The sequence below is a fragment of the Engystomops pustulosus genome, chromosome 11 (genome assembly GCF_040894005.1).
Source record: "Engystomops pustulosus chromosome 11, aEngPut4.maternal, whole genome shotgun sequence".
Lineage (NCBI taxonomy): Eukaryota > Metazoa > Chordata > Amphibia > Anura > Leptodactylidae > Engystomops > Engystomops pustulosus.
Genome location: NC_092421.1, coordinates 45796816 through 45821716, shown reverse-complemented (window position 1 = coordinate 45821716; position 24901 = coordinate 45796816). Strand labels below are relative to the sequence as shown.

General features: G+C 41.1%; 1 protein-coding gene across 2 annotated transcripts in view; it reads left to right on the top strand.

Annotated features, from left to right (window-relative positions):
• Positions 1 to 732: 732 nt before the first annotated feature.
• TSPAN14 (tetraspanin 14) overlaps positions 733 to 24901 on the top strand; it is a 48774-nt gene continuing 24605 nt past the window's right edge. For both annotated transcript variants that reach the window (XM_072131020.1, XM_072131019.1), the window contains exons 1-6: positions 733 to 866; positions 13583 to 13683; positions 13852 to 13902; positions 15285 to 15431; positions 20526 to 20696; positions 20787 to 20912. In XM_072131020.1, the coding sequence (XP_071987121.1) occupies positions 13603 to 13683; positions 13852 to 13902; positions 15285 to 15431; positions 20526 to 20696; positions 20787 to 20912 (576 nt within the window). In that variant the 5' untranslated portion in view covers positions 733 to 866; positions 13583 to 13602. The remainder of the gene's footprint in view (positions 867 to 13582; positions 13684 to 13851; positions 13903 to 15284; positions 15432 to 20525; positions 20697 to 20786; positions 20913 to 24901) is intronic.

The following is a 24901-nucleotide window of genomic DNA, read 5'->3' as shown; positions in this document are numbered from 1 at the left end:
TGGCCGCCAAAAAGCAAAACGGCGGGAGCTGCCATTTTCTCGAGCGGGCGAAGTATTCGTCCGAGTAACGAGCAGTTTCGAGTACCCTAATGCTCGACCGAGCATCAAGCTCGGACGAGCATGTTCGCTCATCTCTAGTGATGATACTAGTACTAGTGGTGGCACAAAATGCCTATTAGTGATGATACTACTAGTACTAGTGGTGGTACAGAATTCCTATTAGTGATGACACTACTAGTAGTGGTACAGAATGCCTATTAGTGATGATACTACTAGAACTAGTGGTGGTACAGAATTCCTATTAGTGATGATACTACTAGTGGTGGTACAGAATGCCTATTAGTGATGATACTAGTGGTGGGGACTCTGAACAAGCCTTGCTATACATTCACATATATATTACTCGGGTAGTAGCGTCATAGGATTCTTGTAACTTGTTTGCTGCCTATAACACCTTGCCAGCTAAATACAGGCGACCATTGTTTTTAGTTTATTCCTATTATAGATATATATGAATGTTATACTTTTACTTTCTGTTCACTTTCATCAAAAGTAATGCATGAAGATAACAGTCTTGACCTGGTAAGAAGAAGCAGGCACTTTTTAGTTCTGTTTCCCTCACACTGTACCAGGCAGAGTAAGCTCCCCCCGCCACTCTTGTTATAATGGGCTGCTCTCCAGGGATTTCCAGTATAAGTTTATGACACACACCAGTCAGGCACCACCCATTGACATGAACGAAGGGGGAGCGGGGCTTCTACTTCCTGTGTAACCAGGGGCGGGGGAGGAGCGTCCGCTGTGTGAGCACAACTTTACTCTCTGCTCGGCTCTAACTTTGAACGGTATTAGGAGGCTGAGGGTGTGCGGTAAGTGCGTTTGGGTGTGGGGGTAAGTCATTTACAGCAGAGGTTTAGTTGTGTCTCTTGCACTGAAGACTTTTGGCAAGAGACACAAGTGTGACCACTTATACTATTTGTGTTTATACATGTATGTGTACTGAGACTACTGTATGCTCATAGTATAATGGGGGAGATTTATCTTAGAGCAGAACTGTTGTAGTTTCCCATGGCAACTAGTCAGACCTTGGCTTTCATTTTTCCACAGCTGTTTATAAAATTAAAACTGAACTCTGGTTTTTATGGGCAACTAGAACAGTTTTACCTCAGATACTTCTGATAACTCACGATCACTTCACTATAAATCATAGCTTCTATGTACATTGTTTGTAGGTGTAGAAAGTCGAGGAGTATTTATAGTGCATATGGATACTTTGTGTGCATATTCTATGTACGTAGTGTGTGTACAGTATTGAATACAATACATGGATTTACTGTTTATAGCCCAAGCATACTTACAGGCTGGGTGCTTCCCGAGACAGGATCTGTTCTTTGTAGAGCTGTTAACTGCTTATTTTTTGTTTAAAAAGGACCTCTAAAATGATGCAAATAGTCCTAAGGGGCTCCTTTGTTTGTCATACAAGCCCCTTCTGGCTCATTCTCTAATTATTCTCGCCTTCCTTTGGCACTTGTGCTGCTTCCTCACTTCCCCAAACAGTCAGTGACAGCCCATGGAGCCAGAAGGGGTTTCTGTGATGTACACTGGAGTCCCTGAGGCTCATTTGCCTATTTTTTTCCCCACAAAAAATGAGCCATTAACAGCTAAATGAACAACCGATCCTGTTTCAGGGGACACATGCCAACATGTAAGTATTCTTGGGCTAAAACTACTAAATCCATGTTGTTGATTTCCTCCTTTATTTAATAGAAGGAAATAGAATAAAAAAAAAAGAGAAATGTAAATCAAATAAATACTTCATGTGATGCTTATTTACTTTCAAAAGGAACTCAACAGGAAGGTTGTTACAAACATCTGAGAGAAGTAACCGCAGATCTTCTGTCTCTGCTTTCAGTCTGTTATGTTTGGGGTTGTTGTTCCATTAGAGAGTCAGATTTAATTCTAGACAGTGAAAGCGGGAAAACTAAGCAAATGTAAGGATCTCTGTTATTGTGGTCCATTTCTTGGTTAAAGTAGTTTGGTATGTGTGTACACTGCGCTCCATGCAAGGGGAGAATGAAAAAAGAGAGGTAGTTATAAAGCTGCTGCAGACTCTGGTGTGCAGGAAGGAATCCTGATATGGTAGATTAAAAAAAAATGTTTTTTCGTGGCAACCAGTTTTAGTTGTCGCGCTGCTAGTTGAAATGGATACTATTGGTATAACCTACAACCAGTTAGGGTTTTTCTGTTATAGGTTTGGCGTGTATATATAACTCTAAGATTTTGCAATTACATATTTATGTGTAAAACATAAAATAAATATGTAATTACATTACCTAGAGTTATATATACGACAAACTTATAACAGAAAAACCATAACTGGTTATAGGTTACACCAATAGTATCCATTTCAACTAGCAGTGCGACAACTAAAACTAGTTACCACAAAAAAACACTTTTTTAAGTCTGTTTAAAGTAGTGACAACCTACCACAGGTGGACTAAGAAAGGTATACCGCAGGAGGAAAAAGGGGATTGAGGCCTTATCATACACTACAGTGGGACTCCGATGGAAGTTGTAACAGTATTGGGGCATAATTTGTGCCATGGTGTTCACCACTCTAATTAATGTTATAAAGAAATGTTTACCGTATATATTTGTGTATAAGCTGAGTTTTTCAGCACAAAAAATGTGCTGCACACCCCACCGCTGGGGGCGGGCTGGCTGCACACCCTGCCGCTGGGGTCATCAATACTGATGTATTGCAGAGTATTAGCAGTGTCAGCCTATACACTGACCCGAGGCTGTCAAGGAAACTGAATGCCGTCCCCAATGACGTCAAGGGGGGCTGCGATTGAATCCAAGATGGCGCCAACAGGATTTAAATGCTTTCGTCAGCCTTGGCAGAGGCATATACAGTACCAACACCCGTGGTCGATGCTAGCACACGCCCACCTTGTATGGATATTGCATAGTGCTCAGCCTGTCAGCCCTCACCATGCCCCTGCAGCCGGCATGTGACCTAATACTACGTTACATGTAGCTAAGGGGTTAAATAATATGGAATTAAGACACATTTTAAATGGAAAGAATTTCTGTGCTGGATACTTCCTCTTGAACTTGCAATACTGCACTGCAGCTGAAATCAGCACCTGGTCTCACATAATTGGAGGAAAACGAGGGTTGGTGTATGTTGTACCTTTTTCTCTTTGGATTTATTATCTAATGTCGCCCTTGATATCTTTTGGTGCCCTGCATTTACCATCAGTTGATGTGGATTCTTGTAATATGATTATACTCTGCAGCCATGTTATCACACTGTGGTGGTAAGTTACTAAAGACTGTGACTATGCAGTTCCTGTGGTGTTAATGTGGCTTATACACTTTGCACCATACATATTCGCAATTGCACAAGTTATTCTGTAATATTTGGGCATCGTGATCATAGGAATCGGGTGGTGGCTTTTGTTATCTGAGCTGTACTCTTACTTCCCTTTTGTGGAAAAGTACTTACGGTATAACAAACAGAACCATGAAACCTGGGACATTCCCTTTTAAAGCTGGAGGTACAGATCAGCTCAATGTTAGCTAGACATACAGCTCTCACCTATGGAAAATATTATGTAACTTCTTGTAGCTTATATTTAAAGGGAACCTGTCACCAGGGACCTTATTTTCACTTAAGACAGGTTGCAGGAGCCCATCACACTTGCAGTCCAAAAATGCCTCTCTGCCTTTTTATAAGCCTTTGCATTAATATAATTGCGTGTTGTAACTTACCTTGCACCCTGACAAAATCCTCTGTGTAGTCCCAGGGATTGGGCTTTGGTTTGGATGCATTTTAAAAAAACATGTGACTTGTCTGTACTGCAGGCTGCCTCTATCTTTGTGCTTCTGTACAGCTCCTACCTCATCCACTGATGTCAGCTCACCAGGCTGTGACCTCTGTGAAGGAGCAGGAGGGAGGAGCTGTAAAGGAACACAAAGGTGGGGGTGAGTATCACAAGTTACATTTTTTTTAAAAAAATGCATCCAAACCAAAGCCCAGCCCGTGACTATACAGAGGATTTTGTCAGGTAAGGTATAACACACAATTATATTCTAATGCAAATCCTTATAAAAGGCAGAGAGGCATTTTTGGACTGCAGGTTTGATGGGCTTCTGCAACCTGTCTTTTAGTGAAAAATGAGGTCCCTGGTGACAGGTTCCCTTTAATAAGAGCTCTGAGCAATGATTGGTAATAAGCAATCATTAGGCCAGTGATGGCGAACCTTTTAGCGTCCGAGTGCCCAAACTGCAAACCCAAATCCCCTTCATTTATCGTGAGGTGCCATCCAAAATTAGAGTACTATCTTATTGCTCCCTGTTCCTCAACAACCTTCAATCTTCCTGGCCTCCTGAGAACACTAACACAGTAGAAAGGAGGGAAAATTTGCATCATTGTAGCTTATTTTTAGTGTCTCTGTACACATAGAATCATGGGGCCAGCAGGAAGTCCTTCAGAGATGAGGGTGTAAGGGTGTTCCTGCTGTGGATCGGATCCCCCGTGCCGCTTCCTGGGGGATCCGATCCTCTTCTGGGCAGCCCCGAAGTCTGCCTAATGCTCCTGGGCTGCCCGCTCTCCCTGCCGGTCAGATCCCTTCCGTTTCTGAATGTAAACAGTCTGAGCATGCGCCTGCATGCTCAGACAGTTTACACTGATCTACAATGAAATAGTATTGTAGAGCAGTGTATTGAACTTGAATCAGCAATCAGAGCATTGCTGGTTCAAGTTCAAGTAAGTATAAGTAAAAACACTAATAAAACACATTAATAATTAAGTTAATACATTAAATTAATAGATAAAAATATAAGCCCCTAAAATGATTTTCCCATAAACACTTAATAAACTATTAAATACACAAACACACAAAAAACTGCCACATATTTGGTATTGCCGCGTCCGTAACAATCTGTATAATAAAACAGAATTGTTACTGGACCTGCACGGTAAACACGGCGGGGAAAAAAAACGCAAAAAACGTTCAGAAAAAAGATTTTTAATTAATACCTTTAAAAAAAAATTATCTAAAAAGTGATTTAAAAAAAAAAGTTCAGCACTCTAAAATAAGACCACTAAAAGAACAATCCTTCTCGCAAAAAATAAGCCCCTAACCAGATTTGTCAGCCGAAAAATAAAAAAGTTATGCATATAGTCAGTGATGCTAAAATTGACATTTTTGCCTAATTACTTCTTATTCAGTAAAATGGGAAATGTTTTATAAAAAACCTATATAAATAAGGTCTTTTCGTAATTGTGGAGACCCATAGAATAAAAATAATATACTATTTTTACGGTACGGAAACTGCCAAAAAAAAAAAAGTTCCTAAAAATTGATGATTTTCATTTCCTCCACCAACAAAGAGTTAATAAAATCTCACCAATTAGCTATAGATGCCCAAAAATTATGTACCAGAAAAGTGCATCTCATGTGGCAAAAAATAAGCCCCAATAGGTCCACAAAAAAAAAAAAAAAAAAAAAAAAAAAAATTATAGCCTGTACAATGTGACATAGCAAATCTGATCTGCATGGCACCTCCTTCCCTTCTATGCCCGGCCTTGCACCAATACAGCAGGTTACCACCACATATAGGGTATCGGTGTACTCTGTAGAAATTGGGTATCAAACTTTGTGAAACTTTTTTCATTTAACCCATTACAAATGTTTAATTTTCCACCCAAAATGAATGTATTGTCAAAAAATATTACAATTTGTAGACCACACCTCCATTTTGTTTTAACCCCTATAAAACACCTAAAGGGTTAACAAACTTTGGTTTTTCATACATTGAGGTGTGTAGTTTCCAGTAATTTATGAGTCTCTCTATTATTTAGGCCTCTCACGGTCAATTAAAAGTTGAGCAGGTCCATCTAAATATTAGTTTTGGTGATTTTCCCAAAAATTTGAAAAATGGCACCCAAATTCTGAGCCTCATAACATTCTAGTAAAATATGTGGAATCTTAAAAAACCATCCAACATAAAGCAGACACTTGGGAAATGTAAGTTATGAATTTATTTGGGTGCTATGACTATCTGCATCAAAAGTATGGAATTTAGAACTTTGAAAATAAAGATTTTTTCCAAATTTTTGCCAAATTTAGTTTTTTTTCCTTACTAAATACAAAAGATTTCATCCAAATTTTTAAACTAATTTGAAGTACAATATGTCACGAGAAAAATAATCTCAAAATCCCCTGGAAATCTCAGTGTTCCTTATAGTGACACAGGGCAGATTTGAAAAATGGGGCTGCGTCCTTAAGGCCATATAAGTCCCATAGGGGTTAAAATATCACTCAAAACGGCATCTTTGCTTGGAACTACAGGAAAATTATGTCTAGTGTGCTGGGATGATGGCTCAGTGCCCACAGAAAGCTCTGTGCCGCCGCTGGCACCCGTGCCATAGGATCGCCACCACTGCTATAGGCAATGAGTATAACGCACTTATGTATGAGGTAAGATGGATAGGGATACAAAGATAAGGGCAGATTTGTCAGAAAAGTCTGAGGTAAAACTGTTCCAGTTGCCCATGGAACCCAACCTTTAGGTGTGCATGCATATCCCTCAAAAACAATAGTTACTAGGACCTGGCAGTAAAAAGTAAGAATGAAATAATAAAGCGGTCTGCACACATTGCAGAAAATATGCATTTTCTTAATGAATTTTTTACTGCTGTTTTTTTTTCCTACTATAATGAATCTCTAGACCGCACTCTCAACCTATTGGACAAACCCCTAGTGGGAAGTGTGCTCTGGTAATACAGTGTGCCCCTCGGTAAATATAAAAGAACTAGATAAAAATGTGTACCATGCACTACTTACTGTTTTTACTCAACATGTGTTTATTGCACATCACTAACAAGTGTTCTGCATATCATAAAATGAACCATAAAATTAACATAAAATCATAGTTATATATTACATAAGTGGGACATCACTGTATATAGTATTAGGTAAGTTATGAGATCTTGCTTTGTATTGTTATATTATTGGAGTCAAATGGCACCTTTGGCAAAGTGCCTGGTTGCAACCTGCACCGCTACTAGTGCTATATATCGCAGCATGTGAACACTAGATAGCGCAGTACATAAACAGTTGGTGTCACCAAATAAAACCAAAAACCGTATATATACTCGTGTATCAGCGGAAATAATGTGCTGAAAAACCTCACCTTGGCTTATACACTAGTCAATTTAAAAAAAAAAACTTAATTCTCGCACTCCGGCGCCCGGATCCTGGGCGCAGCTCCTGATCCTCAGTGCAACTCCTCTTCTTTCTTCTCTACCCGGCAGCATCGTGTCTATGCGATCTCCCGGCCGGCGCACACTATGATGTGGCAGTGTCGCCGCTGAAGACGTCATCAGAGGCGACACCGCTGCATCATAGTGTGCGCCCGCCGGCAGATCGCATGGACTCTACTCTGCCGGCTAGAGAAGCGGAGCCGGCGAGGATAGCCGCGCCGAGCATCGGGGGTGAGTATTACGTGGTTTTTTTTTTTTTTTTTTATGTGCTTGGCATACAAGGGGCTGGCTGTGTACTACACCCTGGGCTTATACTCGAGTCAATAGGTTTTCCCAGTTTTTGGTGGTAAAATTAGGCGTCTCTGCTTATACTCGATGAATATATACTCGCATGTAGATAAAACTGCATGCACAAAACAAAAATAGTCACTGAATAACTGAGATCCAGACCAGCATGTTACTACAGTACTTCCAATCGTTGGTAAACAATATACAGGCGGTCCCCCTACTTAAGGACACCCGATTTGCAGACGACCCCTAGTTAAATACAGACCCCTCTGCCCACTGTGACCTCCGTTGAAGCTCTCTAGATGCTTTACTCTAGTTCCAGACTGCAATGATCAGCTGTAAGGTGTCTGTAATAAGGATTTATTGATCATCCTTGTTCCAATTAAAGCAAAAAAATTTGGAAACTCCAATTGTCACTGGGGCAAAAAAATTTTTTTGTCTGGATCTACAACTATAAAATATACAGTTTCAACTTGCATACAAAATCGACTTAAGAACAAACTTGTATTTGCTATTGGAGACTTGCCTAATACTATCTATGGTGATGTCCCACTGATATTTAATATAACAATATGATTTTCTTTACAATTTTATGTTTCATTTTATGGTTCATTTTATGATATGCAGAACAATTGTTAGTGATGAGCAATTTTATGCAATAAACACATGTTGAGTAAAAAAAGTAAGTATTGCATGGTACACATTTTATGTACATTTTATATACCCCCCCCCCCCATAGGACGGCAATAGGCACATGGCGTGGCACAGTGCTGTTCTGTACCTGGGAAAAGATAGGACATGTCCCATCTTTTCCCGTATTACGGCACTGTATGTTTTATCTCTAGCAGCTCTCGCCCCATCCTCCTTTCCCGGCTGCCCGCTGTGCTATGGTACGCCGGGCACAAGTTTGTGAGAATTCGCTGAGGATTTTCTGCAACTGATCACAAATTTACTTTACATCCTTGTTCCAAATTTTATCTTTTTGGTTCCACAAGAATGGCTGATGGGTATGTTTTTGTTTCCTTTGCTATTATTAGAGATGGAGTAACCTGTAACGCGGTGCGGATGGAATTCGTGAAGATGTTCCAGGGTCTCTTCATCATTGTGCACATTGTATCACGTATTCATTGAACATATGTTTGATGGGTTGTTTGACCTGTGATACCAGCAGTGTATTCAGAAAGGATGTGTTGTCACTTCCTGATGTTGTCAGTAAAGTTTCTAGCAAAATAACCCCCCCCCCCCCACTGATATATCCGGTTACACTTGTTATCTTATAAAATGTGTTTAAAATGAAATTGTGAACCGTTCACCAACATGCAGATGAGCATAGTCATTGTATACAGTATAATTTGTATTTCAGAAGCATAAGTATCGCCACTCAGAGGTGACTGACAGCCCTTTATGTATCAGTGTTATGGAGCGTAATAATAATCTTTATTTATATAGTGCCATCAAATTCCGTAGCGCTTTACAAATCATAGGCAACATATACAAATATAATATTACATTACACAGTACATACAGTCAGATGGAACAATAGGAGTGACGGCCCTGCTCGCAAGAGCTTACATTCTATGAGGATGAAGGGGTGACACGAGGTACAAGAGATTGTACAATGGTCCATCCATTCTTTATAAAGGAACAATATTAAATAATTTTAATAAATTCAGCTGCTTGAACCAGCCATCAACCACCATCTTATTTACAAGGTCCAAGGTGAAATTGACCGCAGAGAAGCCTGGAACTTGGTATGTATCTGGTGTTTGCTGGATAACAGAGGAGGAGGACATAGGATGGGTTAGTAAAGGGAGAGTCGAAATTTCACACAATTAGCAAGTAGGGGGCTCGTTCACACGTTCCGTTAACGTTGTGTTCATAACGTTCCGCTAGCGCTTAGGGGGCGGGCCTCGGCCCAATCTCGTATGCGTTTCCAGAGAACGTATGACTGCGCCCTGATAGTCTTGCCTAAAGAGATGGGAGTTTTAAGCGCACGTTTGAAACTTTGGATATTCTGAGAGTCCTGGGAAGGGCATTCCTGAGAATTGGTGCAACTGGGGAGAAGTTCTGGAGACGTGCATGAGAAGTTCGAATTAAGGTAGATATTAATCTAATATCACTGGTAGATCGAAGAGCACGGGTAGGGCGATGAGGGTGTTATTATTTTAAAGTGTGGAAAGAGACGGGCAACCAGTGCATTGATTAGCACAAACTAAAGGCATCTGTGTAGCGGTTGGTCTGAAAGACCATCCTGGCTGCTGCATTTAGGATAGATTGTAGAGGAGTTTAGTGCATGAGTTCAGTGAGTGAAAGACCGATTAGTATAGAGTTACTATAGTCTAGTCGAGAGTGAATCAGCGCAACAATTAACATTTCAGAAGTTTCAGACAGAAATGGGCGGAATCTGGAGATGTTTCTGAGATGCATACGGCAAGAGCGAGTGATCCCACAGACCAAGATAGAGGTTGAGTCGGTTAGTAGATGGTGGAAAGACAAAAAGTTCAGTCTTAAAAAAAAAAAAAAATTAAAATTACTTAAGCACCGCCCCTCTGACTTCTCAGCACAAGGACCTTTTAGGACATATGTACAAGTTTTGGTAAAGTTGTTAAAAAGGTGTAATGAGGGTCTTAAATAATAAAAGCTACTATACCTAGATGTGACGGCTCATCTCCTCCTCCCTGTACAATGACCTCTATATAGATAACGCTGACCTATCATTACATCACTACTGACAATAGATAATGTCTCATCTTATCTCATAATGACACCTCTCTCATATAATATCTACACTCACCGGCCACTTTTAGGTACACCTGTCAAACTGCTTGTTAACACTTAATTTCTAATCAGCCAAGCACATGGCGGCAACTCAGTGCATTTAGGCATGTAGACATGGTCAAGACAATCTCCTGCAGTTCAAACCGAGCATCAGTATGGGGAAGAAAGGTGATTTGAGTGCCTTTGAACGTGGCATGGTTGTTGGTGCCAGAAGGGCTGGTCTGAGTATTTCAGAAACTGCTGATCTACTGGGATTTTCACGCACAACCATCTCTAGGGTTTACAGAGAATGGTCCAAAAAAGAAAAAACATCCAGTGAGCGGCAGCTCTGTGGACGGAAATGCCTTGTTGATGCCAGAGGGGAATGGGCAGACTGGTTCGAGCTGATAGAAAGGCAACAGTGACTCAAATCACCACCAGTTACAACCAAGGTAGGCAGAAGAGCATCTCTGAACGCACAGTACGTCGAACTTTGAGGCAGATGGGCTACAGCAGCAGAAGACCACACCGGGTGCCACTCCTTTCAGCTAAGAACAGGAAACTGAGGCTACAATTTGCACAAGCTCATCGAAATTGGACAGTAGAAGATTGGAAAAACGTTGCCCGGTCTGATGAGTCTCGATTTCTGCTGCGACATTCGGATGGTAGGGTCAGAATTTGGCATCAACAACATGAAAGCATGGATTCATCCTGCCTTGTATCAACGGTTCAGGCTGGTGGTGGTGGTGTCATGGTGTGGGGAATATTTTCTTGGCACTCTTTGGGCCCCTTGGTACCAATTGAGCATCGTTGCAACGCCACAGCCTACCTGAGTATTGTTGCTGACCATGTCCATCCCTTTATGACCACAATGTACCCAACATCTGATGGCTACTTTCAGCAGGATAATGCGCCATGTCATAAAGCTGGAATCATCTCAGACTGGTTTCTTGAACATGACAATGAGTTCACTGTACTCAAATGGCCTCCACAGTCAACAGATCTCAATCCAATAGAGCATCTTTGGGATGTGGTGGAACGGGAGATTCGCATCATGGATGTGCAGCCGACAAATCTGCGGCAACTGTGTGATGCCATCATGTCAATATGGACCAAAATCTCTGAGCACCTTGTTGAATCTATGCCACGAAGAATTGAGGCAGTTTTGAAGGCAAAAGGGGGCCCAACCCGTTACTAGCATGGTGTACCTAATAAAGTGGCCGGTGAGTGTATATCTCCCTACTGATCTATCTTCACCTCCTATCTGCACAGATCCAAGAGATCCCTCTATGCACTTTAAAGAGTTGGCCCCGGGCCATTTTGTTATTGCCCATAACCAACTCCTTATGAAGCACCATTGTACTCTGTGATATTTAGTGTAAAGTGTGTCCAGAAATAATAATAATAAAAATTTTTAAAATACAGTTAGGTAAATTGTTTGAATAATATAGACTCCTACTTGGAATAGCTGGTTGGTGGAAAACAGCCGCTATGATCTATCTACGAGTTAAATGAGAATTTTCTCTTCTACCTCTCAGTTGCCCTAGTGTGATCATACAGAGAAGTACTTACCAGAGCCGGCAGTCTCTGCTTTTGCTGCTGCTGCTAATGGCTCCTGTATTCCCCCTTCGTATTGCTACGTCAGCGCTATACAGTGAAGATAGTAGAAGATGGAAGCTTCTACCTTCTCTCAGGCTCTCTGGCTGACGTGGTCAGAGAAAAAGGAATCTGTCAACAGAATTTACCTAATAAAGCAATTGGTTTCTTGTCAAGATTAACACCTTCCAGATGATGTTTCTTTCACGACCTTGTGTTGTGGCATCACCCAGAAAATCAACTTAGAAGATTATAGAACCAGTTTTCATCTTAAGTCACAAACCCAGAGAGTTTAACACTTTTTTTTTTTTTTTTCCTTGATCAAAGATGCAGACGCTCCTGGAATACACATTCTTTTATTCTGTATTATTCTTCCATCTTTTGGTTTTAAAATAAGGAGGCAGAATCTTATTTGTAATGCAATCCTCAGTACTTCTCGGGGTCATGCACCGACAACTGTCAGGCGCGGTGCCAAAACATAGGGTGGTGCTGTGTCACAGCAGGGTCAGTGTCCTCTCGTAGATCTCAATTCCACACTGTAGGCTTACAAAAGGTAATACTGATCTAACAGGAAAAAGTAAATCTTCCAGCATCTAAATTTATTGAATATAAAATATTTGTAACTATTTATAATCAATAAATGAAAATGCTAGAAGATGGTAGCCTTAAAGGATTTGTCAGTCTGTTAAAAAAAAAACCAAAAAAAACAAACAACTTATTTGGCTGGGAGGGGGCTGCTAAAAAAAAAACACACACAGTCCCTCCCTGGTGTCCCACGCTGTTTTCTCTCTGGTCCGTGCCCCTGTAAACAAACAGCGGCAAAGAAGCTGTACGCTTCCCTGCTGCCCTTGTTTGTGTACAGAGACACAGACCAAAGAGATGGCAGCACGAGATGCCGGGAGGGACCGCAGAAGTAAATAAATGTGTTTTTTTTTTTTTTTTTTAAAGCAGCCTTTAAAGCACTAATGGAACCTCAGATAACGCTAAGTAACACCGCTGCAGAGTAAAATAGGAACGCTGGACCGCTCTCAAAGCTGTAAGCGTATTCATGAGGGGGCGGAATTAGGAGCAGTGATTGCCACATGACGTGCGGCCTGTGGAGCAAGCGGGGCAGTTTTGGGAAGAGGCAGCGCCTCGGACGGCCCCCGCCTTGTGCTTAAAATCAGACAGCCTCTGGTCTTTGTATGACCCTAGGCTGTCATAGTAACTGATTGGCACCCACCAATGATCTTGCAGGGGGGTGGTGTCCGAATCCAATATGGTGGTGCCCACGTGCTGCTGGAATTTAAATGCCCCTGGCAGCTTTGCCAAGGGCATTATCATGGTTAACACTCGCGATTGGTGCCAATATGCAGCAAATACCCACCTTGTATTGAGAGGCCTCTCATACAGTAAGAGCTGACATAAGGGATAAATCAGGTATCTAGGTACTATAGATCCGAAGATGAGCGATGTTGCGCTTCACCTGCAGCCTCTAAACCTGACTCGTCTCTACATGAGATTTCATATAAAAGGGTGAATTCCAGGAAGGACATTTCATACTGTATCTGGTCTGGTTTGTATAGGGGTGTAAAAGCTGGTGACCGGTTCCCTCCTTTCAGACTTCCAGGGAACTTGTTATTATCGTGTATATCCTTAATACGGAATATTTCTATTTTTATTGTGTAGGGCCTAATTATTTGAACATCATGCACTACTACCGCTACAGCACAGCAGAAGTTAGTTGCTGTTACAAGTACTTACTCTTTAGCTACAACATCATATTTTGGGTAAGTTTTTTTAAACTTTACATCCCAAGAAACATTTTACTGTATTTATAGTTACTTTATTAGTACAGTACAGCAGAAGGCATATTGTCTGCTAATAACTAAGAAAAATGTGTTTCATACTTATGTCTTGTGGTAAGCAGCGGTTTTCTTTTTTTTTTCTTCCATCAGCTATCCGGTATGGTGCTGCTTGGAATTGGTCTTTGGGCCTGGAGTGAAAAAGTACGTAGCTGTTTTATTTACATTTGTAAATCATTTCAAAACATTATCTTAATGTTTGTGCATTCTATGAGCATGTTGTGTTGGGTCAAAGGTGGTAAAGGGTGAGGATGAGGAGAGGACAAGATGACTTGTGCCATTTAAACTCGATTTCCTGGTTGATGCCCGCAAACTGCACCATGAACCGGACATGATCTGGAATGTGTTGCTCCCCTTGACAACACACTGGTAGGGGTTTGGGTCACTTTGGGACACTTCTGTCTGTTTCCTTTTAACTTGAACCATTCTCGAATATTTTTCTTGAAGTACCTTTTCAAAAGAGTTAGCCGGTTTGTAAAACAATTGCAGTACCCAAGCCTGTTTCTTAATTCTTTTATACTTCTGTTATACTCCCATTGCTTCTTCGACCAACCTTTACAAGCTGCAACTGTATAACAAATATGACATTTTGGTGCCATTATTTTCTATTGACTACATATCCTTGGGGTAAATGGGGAGGGGGGGGTGGTTCCTGGCTGTAAAAACAATATAAAAATCCTATCCTTGCCTCCCTCCGATGCTCCCATAGTTCCACTCCGCCACCTGGCTCTTGTTTACAGGTGTAGGCACTCCTGTCCAACTAGTTACACCCGCCTGATGCAGTGGTCGGATGAGAGTGCCTTCCTCTGTAAACAAACAGTGGCGCGGGAGCAATGGAGGAGGTGTGAAGATGATTTTTTTATTGTTTTTATAGCCCCTTCCCTTATGGTATGTATTTTAAAGGCTGGAAAAAACCTTTAAACAGATTTGTCAGTAATTGGTTAAAAAAAGTGCTATTAAAGGATCTAGTTTATGCAATTTATTAACTTTTGTGCACCAAAAGTGGTAACCAGTAACGGCAAACTTGAAGCTACTTTTTCGTTAGTTGCTGCGTCTTCAAAAATAGAAAGCCGCTGTTGGAATGGTTGACTCTTCCTGTGCACCTTTTTTTTTTTTTTCCACTTCCTTTACCACTTTGTGAATGAACGTTTGAGCCCTGTGGACATAGAATAACCGTTCCCCTTCCCCCATCCTCTGCTTGACATAGTAACAATATCAATTTCTTTTACTGAAATCCTTCCTGTGCCGAGGATGTGCTTACACTTACAGCATTGTGGTCTATTGTTTTATACTACTTCAGGAAGGGGTTCAATGTTTTTTGTTGCATTATAAAAAATGGTGACTTTTTAATTAGTTTCATACAAGTGATAAAGAGTAAATTATGTGTTTTATGTTGTTTGCGGAAACATTTTCCTAAAATATGAAATCTCTTGCCATAAATCTTTGTATTTCAAGTCTGTTTTTGAGCAGCTTTTCTCAGATGTGTATTTGATCTAATGTTTGTAATCTGCTCTTGTCTTTTTCAGGGAATTTTGTCCGATATAACTAAAGTGACGCGACTCCATGGTTTTGATCCTGTGTGGTTGGTCCTGGTTGTCGGGGTCATTATGTTCACCCTTGGATTTGCTGGATGTGTGGGCGCTTTAAGAGAAAATATTTGCCTATTGAAATTTGTAAGTGAATCAGCAGAAAGAGGATTTTTTTTTTTTAAAGTATTGGATTCGATTTTTAGGTATATAAAGCAAATAATTGATATTCTTTGTCAAATGGGAAGTGCCAATTCCATACGTATTTCTAGATGTCTGCTTACAGGCGTTCAACAGGAAAATTCATTGTTTTCCTCCTGTGAATAAACACCGGTCCCTAGTCATGTGATGTCACAGGCACACGGCTCGATATAGCACACATCTCTGTTCACCCTTAACACCTTCTTGAAATTTGACTTAATAGTACCGGTGGGAGGTGCGTTTTTTTGCAGTACTATTACATCAGGTTCAGGAGCCGGAGCCAGAAGCTGCGGGTGTCGGCTGTCGGGTTCAGAAGCCGACACCCGCCTCTAACATCCGCGAGTCTTTACCCTTTACACACTGCGGTCATGCTTGACTGTGGCATTTCACGGTAATCAGACCCCCCCATGACGCTAACCAGTGGGGTCCGCTGCTTTGATCGCAGCCCCGGGGTCTACCAGTGCCCAGGGGGCTGTGCGATCCTCTTCTGGGGCCGGGTCCTGACTTCTAGCAGGACCCGTCTGTAACACAAAGTAATACATCTGTATTACACACTGTTAGGTGAAGAACAGCTTGAACAAGCGATCAGAGGATCGCTTGTTCAAGCCAACCTGTTAAAGTAAAGAAAAAAAAAAAAGGTAAAAACACTTTTAACCCCTTATCACTGACACTAGTTTTCAGCTCAATGACCAGAATCGATTTTTCAAATCTCACGATAATTGGTTATAACTACGGAATGCTTCAACATATCCAGGTGATTTTGAGACTGTTTTCTCGTGACACATTGTACTTCATGTTAAAATGTAAGTGATAAGTTTGTAAAAATTCTTCATTTTCCAAATTTGAAATGTTCTGCTTTACAGATAGGAAGTAAAACTACCCAAAAAGCTTGATAAAATAGCATCTCAACATAAACCAGACATTCTGTAAATGTTAATTTTGTGTCCTCATTTTTCTAGGATGTTATGAGAACTTTAGGTGCCATTTTTCTAATTTTCATGAAAATTGCCAAAACTCACATTTTGAGGGACAACTTAGCTTTCAAGTGACTTTATATAAACTTCACCCCTCAACGTATGTAAAACAACTTCTATTAAAGTGTAACTGTCATTTTGAGCAAAAAAAAAAAAATACATACTTATGCTCCAGGTGTCCCTGGGAATTATTCCTAAAAGTATTTTGCCTCGGTGTCCTCATTTAGTACCTCTTTTAGCCCATAGCAACCCAGCGCTCAAAAAAAACTACAAGCCTGCCTCCTGTCACCTCATCACAAGCGCCTGCTGCTGACCAATGACACCGTATCTATCTATCTATTCATATCCATCCTCTATGTAATATCTTTCTATCTAAGTAACACTTCAGCACCGCACATGAGGGCACAGCTTGCAGACTTGGAGATTGTCTCCTGCCACTTCCTTGTGTGAGGTGATGGGGGCTGCAGTTTGTGTCTGTGTGGATTATTTGTTTACAAGTGAAGGGAAAGCTCAAGTTAGATAGGGAGTAAAATTACCTGCCCTACAACAAAGTTTTTTGAAATGACGGTTACACTTGAAGTCTATTAACCCTTTAAGGGTTTCACATGGGTTTAAACAATTGTGAAAATACATTCATTTAGGCCAAAACTGACAGTTTCATAATAAATTAAATGATGAAACGCTCTGCAACGTTTGATGCCCAATTTCTCCCGAGTGTACTGATACCCCATATGTGGTGGTAAACTGCTGTATAGGATCTAAGCAGAGTCATTCACAGCAGATTTGTATTGTCACATTGTACTAGCTATAATTTTTTTTTTTTTTTTTGGTAATGCGAACATATGAGGGCTTATTATTTACGGGATGAGAAACAATTCATTTTGGGGGTCTACAGATTATTCATGAGATTTTAACCCCTTAACGCTGAAGCCACTTTTCACCTTCCTGACACGGCCCATTTTTTAAAATCTGACATGTGTCTATTTAAGTGGTTATAACTTTGGAACGCTTTAACATTGTTTTTTCGTGACACATTGTACTTCCTGTTGGTTGAGAAATTTAATCAATATATTTAGTATTTATTTATGAAATAAATGGAAATTTAGCAAAATTTTTGAAAAAAACAATGTTTTCCAAATTCAAAATTTTCTACTTTTTGGAAAGTTGGTCATATCACTAAAATAACTTGATAACTAACATTTTCCATATGTCTGCTTTAACTTGGCAACATTTTTCAAACATCTTTTCCTTTTTTTAGGATGTTAGGAGGCTTGTAACTTTAGGTGCAATTTTTCAGATTTTCACGAAAATCATCAAAACCTACTTTTGGAGGGTCAGTTTAGGTAGAAGTGACTTTATAAGGCCTACATGACAGAAAACCCCCACAAATGACACAATTTCAGAAACTACACCCCTCAAAATATTCAAAACAGCCTTTGGGAATTTTGTTAATCCTATGAGCGTTTCATGAGGGTGAAAGATAAATGAAAGTGAAATTACAGAAATGTAATTTTATCTTACTATAGATTCATTGAACACTAAAATTTGCACCTTCACAATGGGTTAAAAAGGAAAATAAATTTTACAATGTTGAGGGCAATTCCTCCTGAGCATGCCAATACCCATTTTGTCACTGTACCCTGCTGTACGGGCACAGGGGGCACTTGGAATGGAAAGAGCGTTGTTTCGTTTTTGCAGGGCAAATATGGCTGAAAAAGTTTTCATGTGTCAGGATGCATTTGGAGAGCCATAATGGTACCAAAACAGAGGAAAGCCCCAACAAGAGACACCATTTTGGAAAGTACACCCCTTGGAGAGTTTAGCAAGGTGTAATTTGTGTAGTTGCCCCAAAAGGTGTTTGATTCAATTAGGCCCCAAAAGGGGAAAAAAGGTTAAAATTTCTCACAAAAATTTGGGGTAAAAGTTACTTTAAGTCACAAGGGATAAAAGATGAAACAACCCCCATAAATGTGTAAAACCATTTCTCCTAAGCACAGAACTGCACCACTTTTTCATATAAAGTGCTGTATGGGTACACAGTAGGGCTCAGAAGGGAAAGAGGGGCGTTGGCCTTTTAGAAGCCAGATTTGACAATCCTTTACATGTGTCAGGATGCATTTGGAGAGCCCTAGTGGTACCAAAACAGAGGGGAACCCCAACAAGTGTCACCATTTTGGAAAGTACACCCCTTAGAGAATTTAGCAAGGTGTAATATGTGTATTTGTCCCTAAAGTTGTTTGATTTAATTAGGACTTAAATAGGAAAAAAGGTGAAAATTTTCTTATAAAGGTCATTGTACCCCTAATTTTTTTATAGCCACAAGGGATGAAAATATGTAATAACCCCCCAAAATGTGTAAACCTATTTCTCTCGAGTGTAGAAGTACCCCACATGTGTATATAAAATGTTGTATGGGCGCACAGTGAAAGGAAAGGGGAATGTTTGCCTTTTAGAAGCCAAATTTGACAGAAATGTTTGACATGCATTTGGAGAACCCTAGTGGTATAAAACAGATAAGAATCCGAAAAGTGACCCTAATTTTTGAACGCATACCCCTTAGAGAATTTTGCAATGTGTAATATATGTATTTGCCCCTACAGGTGAATGATCCAATTAGGCCCTAAACATTAAAAAGGTCAAAATTTTCCTATAAATGTCACTTTATCCCCAATTTTGGTAAGCCACAAGGGATAATATATTAAATAACCCTGAAAAAGGTGTAAAACTATTTCTCCCGATTGTAGAAGTACCCCACATGTGCATATAAAATGCTTTATGGGCGCACAGTAGAGGAAAAGAGGGATGTTTGTCTTTTAGTGGCCAAATTTGACAGAAATCCTTCACATGTGTCAGGATACATTTGCAGAGCCGTAGTGGTACCAAGACAGAGGAAAACCCGAAAAGTGACCCTAATTGTTGAATGTACACCCCTTGGGGAATTTAGCAAGGTGTAATATGTGGTGTAGGGTAATACACGTGGTGAAACGAGCATTTTGAACATATAGGTGATGTGCAATGGAGTCAAAGATGGAAATTGCAATTATTTCTGGAAAGCTCAATGCCCATTATGTGGCGCCCCTTATGAAATAATGGAGGGTTATAGGGAGCAACGTGACCTAACAGTTGGTACAATTATTCATTTTACCTAAATGAATTCACAACAGCTTGGGCGTGAATTGTGAATGTGTTGCGTATAAGGAGGTAGAATATACCAGGGGACCAACTAAACTTTTGTCACTCTGGAGGTGTCGAAGGTCTCTTAGTAGTATATAGTGTCCATCCTAACTCCTCTTTTGGAACAGACTCTTTATTGAGTCCTACCTTTTAGAAGCAGCAGAATTCACCGGGAAAATGCTGTCCTGGCAAAACACAGGAACATCTAAACCAGAGGTACTGGGGCCCCATCCTTCTTGTCCCAATATTAGTTTCCTAATACCTTCCTCTTGAAAACAGAAATGATACGGCAGGACCTGCACATTGGAACAGCACGTAAGAGTTGTACAGCATAATCTGTACAATGTGCACGGCCAGCACTTTTGTACCATATCTTCGTTTTCCGTAGGGAAATTATCGCCAAGTGTTGCTCTTATTCACCCTAGCGATGCCTATTGTGACGAATATTGCTGCTTTTGGCTGGACCAAATCGACCAGCCAATAGCGGCAAACATGGACAGAGGGGGGCAGCAAAACCCTTCTGGACCGCAAGGCAAAATTGGTGGCAGTCAGGAACAGCCGCCACCCTGCCCCGATCACCGTGTCTACAGACATGATCGGTATTACTGACGTCATAAGTAAATTCGCTTCTATTGGCTGGTCTGAATTGATGAACCAATAGCAACGATCATGAACTGGGGGTGTGGGGGGGACGGAACCATTCTGGTCCATGGGGCAGGATGGATGGCTGTCAGTACACAACCCCTTTAGGCCACTTTCTTTTTGTACTATATGTAATTCATGTTGTTGCTTTGTTTTTGGACAGGGATGGTGGGCGGATGTATTTAATCATATAAATGCACAAAGAAACTGTCTCCCCTTCCACACATGGCTCTTGTGTATTTTTCTGCAGTTCTGTGGTGCTATTGTGCTTATCTTCTTTATGGAGCTGGCGGTTGCAGTTCTGGCCTTCCTCTTCCAAGATTGGGTCAGAGACAGAGCAAAGGAATTTTTTGAGAACAACATAAAGGCTTACCGAGATGACATTGACCTGCAGAACCTCATAGATTCCCTGCAGAAGGCGGTAATGTCCAAAAACCTCCTGAACGTTACTCATCTGTGATTGTGTATTTTATTTTTTTCTTGAATTAATAACTGTATGTGCCTCTAACAGAACCATTGTTGCGGAGCGCAAGGACCAGATGACTGGGATCTAAATGAGTATTTTAACTGCACTGGTGCAAACCTCAGTAGAGAGAAATGTGGAGTGCCCTTTTCTTGCTGCATAGCGGACCCTGCTGTAAGTGTCATCTTTCATCTATTCCATGATCCGTTCCTTTTGGCGGGGGGGGGGTGTAAAAATTCAAAAATTTAGGAAAATTTTTTAAAAATGACTATTTTCAAAGTTTCAAATGTTATACTCTTTACCAAAAAAAAATTTGGTATCACTTTTTGTCTAGAGACCTTTTGCCATTGGTCTTTTTATTTCCATTATTTGTTTGACGTTTCCATTTTTTTTTATGGATGTGAAAAGGTTTGAAGTTTTAGTAGCAACTTCTCAGATTTTCTTGAAATTTGAAAAATGTGAAATTTTTGGTGATCACTTCAGTTTTCAATTTTATGAACTTAACATCTCAACCTATTAAAATCAGCATTTAAGAAGTCTGTTAACCCTTTAATTATTTTTCCGGAAGCAAATGGAAATTGGAAATTTTTGATTACAATCTTTCTAATTTTGCCCTAAAATGGATATATTCAGAAGGAATTTGAGATGTCAGCTGCTGTTTCCCCGCACAGCGATGTCCAGAACAGAGTTGGTGCTACTGGGAATTTGGTGCCACAGTGTAATTGAAGAGCGCGTGAAGTAAAAGTACAATAGAAAACCCCCCAAAATTTCACCATTTCAGAAACTAGACCCCTCAAAGAATTTTATCTGTGGTTGCGGTGAGCATTTTAATTCCCAACATGTTGGCCAAATTCGAATGCAAAGTAAATGGTGCAGAGTAAAAATTGTGTTATCTGCCTAATATATTGCGCCCAACCCATGCCACTTTGGACAAACACCCCAAAAATCATTCTGCGGGTTGTCCCGAGTACGGCAATACCACACATGTGCCAATAATTTACAGGCTGGGCACACAGCAGGGCTGAGAAGCGAAGGAGTAACATTTTGCCTTTTGGAGCTCCATTTTCACTTTTGGAAAGGGCACCCCTCAAATAATGTATGTAGGCTTGTATGAGCATTTTAACCCCTAAGGTGCTGGCTCAAATGTAATACAAGGTGAGTACTGCAGAGACACCATTGTATTGCAATTTATCAAATATGCCATTGAAGTGACAAAAGAATTTTGCCCAACTCATGCCACTGGGGAAAAACACAACAAAAATCATTCTGCGGGTTACCCCGGTTAGGGCAATACCCCGTAGGGTGGAGACACAGCAGGGCTCAAAAGGGAATAATTTTTTTTTCTTTTTGCCATCATGAATGATTTGTAGATGCCAATAGGGGCCAGTACAGTAGAAACCCCTAAGAACTGACCCTATTTTGGAAACTACACCCCTCAATGATTTTATCTAGGGGTATAGTTAGTATTTTAACCCCACAGGGGGACCCCTAAAAAAGTGCATAATGGATAGTGCATAGTAAAAAATATCCATTATATCATATTGTGCCCAGCTGCTGCCATGGGAGACAAACACCCTAAAAATCATGATGCATGTTTTCCCGGGTAGAATGTCTGTGCTCCAGTAGTCCCTGATTGAAGGCTTCTTTACTATCCCCGTAAGAAGTATTATGCATCTCTGCTGCAGTGACAGGGGTCCACCTGTAGGGTTGTGCATAAAATGAAGTGGGGTTTTGGGCAATATGCTGTGCAGCGTAGAAATTTGTCTGGAATACAGTTAAATTCAACAGCTCCTCATAAAAAAAAAAACCTAAAAAAGTCCATAGCTCTGAGCCCTGCTGTGTCAAAATTAATTCCAGGTTGGCCAAAACGACCTGACGGGTATAATTATCTGGGGCTACCCATGCGCAGAAGCCCCAGGCACCCTATGGCGCCTTCTTGGGGGTCCTTCCAGGTCACTGGAAGATGATGATATGTAAAAGGGGACATCATCCCCACTAGCTGACTCTGTGTCAGCGGCAAGCATGTTGTATGCATCCAACACGGGGTACATCTTTTGAGACATTGCACACAAAAAAAATAGAGAACATACATCAGAAAAATTAGATGACTTGCACCAAACCACATGGACAAACCGCACAGATGGCACACACAAAAAATAATGTGCATCAGACTACACGTACAAGCCACATAGATGGCACACACAAAAAAATAGATAAGTGCACCCAACTATGGGGCTCTGGAAAAAAATATTACCAGGCACCCAAAAAAAACCTGTGTGTACCGCGCAAAGAGGTGCTACAAATGCACCTAACTTGCCCTAAGACTAACTACTGCTAAAGATACTGTGCAGCACTATTCACACGGCGCATTGAAAAGAAGTGCGTTTTGGTTCAGAAGGGACAGACAGGGAAAAACGGAAGACCGGTGTGATCACACAAGAAGAAACAGAAAGGGGTAGGGATAGGGATTTATAGGGAACAATAGCCCCAAAACGCTGCAATTGGCCAGTCGGGATTGACTGGCCAATCGCAGCGATCGGCAGGCGGGACCGATTTGCCTCTGTCACCTAAGTCCCATCCCGATATCACCACGTCTCGCGTTGTGGTGACACTTAGAAGCTCCTCAGTAGCTGTACTGCGCTGAGCGCTATTTGTGTGAACCAGCGCAGTACAGCTACGGCGCGGAGCACTAAGGGGTTAAAAGCAGACAACACATGTTTGCATGTAAACAGTGGAAAGGCAGATTCTATGGGCACAAGCCCTTCCCTATTCGGGTTGCATTGCGTTTCAAGACGCTATACCAGTGATGGCGAACCTTTTGGAGACCAAGTGCCCAAACTACAACCAAAATCCACTTATTTACCGTGAAGTGCCAACATGGTATTTTAAAGATGTGGCAGAACAGGTAGCAATAACTGTTTCAACTTCTTCAATCGTATCGGCCCCCTGAGGTCACCAACTCGCTTGAAAGTAGGATGGCAAATTCAGACTATCATTGTATTAGAAAGAAGAGGAAAAAAGGTACAAGGGGCACAGCTTATTAGGTTTTATCTTGTAACAATAGTGGGTGGGGTGTATATGACCCTTTCCAGCCAAATTCTTCTTTTGGAAAAGTATCGCACATAAGTAAATGTGAGTGGTGGTGCTCAAAATTCAAACTGACACAGGACAGAGCGTTCAGACTTAAAGAAGAAAAGAAAGAAATTTTGCACTCCCCACGTAGCAAAATAAATCTTCTTTATTTCTTACATCGTAGAAAGGTAACACATTAACAGGGAGAGGAACGTGATAGCGCGAGAGCGCTTGTACAGGGACTATTCGTTTCGCGCATTAGCGCTTCATCTTGGCGTGCTCGTTTGGTTTTTAAACCCGGGCGCCAAGAAGTGCTACTACGTAGCTTAGTACACACCCACACCTTATGAAAAACACCATTGGATAAAAACAAAGCAGGGGGCGGGTTCAGATTCCTGACCTCGCCCCTTGTAACTGCAAGATACTAGATCTGACTTGAAGGAAAACAGTTATATGATCGATGACCAATGAAAAGACAGAATACGTCAGAGGAGGGCGGTGCTTAATGAACTGTGACTCATCGCAGAGGGGCGCCGGGCGGACCTGAAGGAGAACCCCTTCATACTTAGTGCCGTTATAGGTAACCAATGAGAAGCAAGTGTCATCGGAAGGGGGGCGTGGCCTGACGGACTGTGAGTCATGGCGGAAAGACACCAGGCGGACCTGAAGGGGAACCGATATGTTTAAAGTAAGCCAATCTGCTTAGACTATTAACTTCAAAAGGGTAAACCTAACCGGCATTACACGAAGAGCGGACCTAAATGGGGACCCCATGTTAAAAATCAAACATAAATTAGGATCTCTCCTGAGAAAATCTGTCTTAAAAGGAGTAATTTCACGTAATAGTGCTGAAAAATTAATCCCCATTCATCCAAAAAAAGCCGGCTGGTACTTTCTACCTAAATTGCATAAATCTATAGTAGACCCGCCAGGGCGACCTATAGTCGCCGGAATCGGTTCAGTGACCGAACCCAACGAGGACGCCAGGATTTATAGGCAAGATGAAGCGCTAATGCGCGAAACGAATCATCCCTTTAACAAGGAGAGGAAAGTGATAGCGCGGGAGCGCTTGTAATGTGTTACCTTTCTAC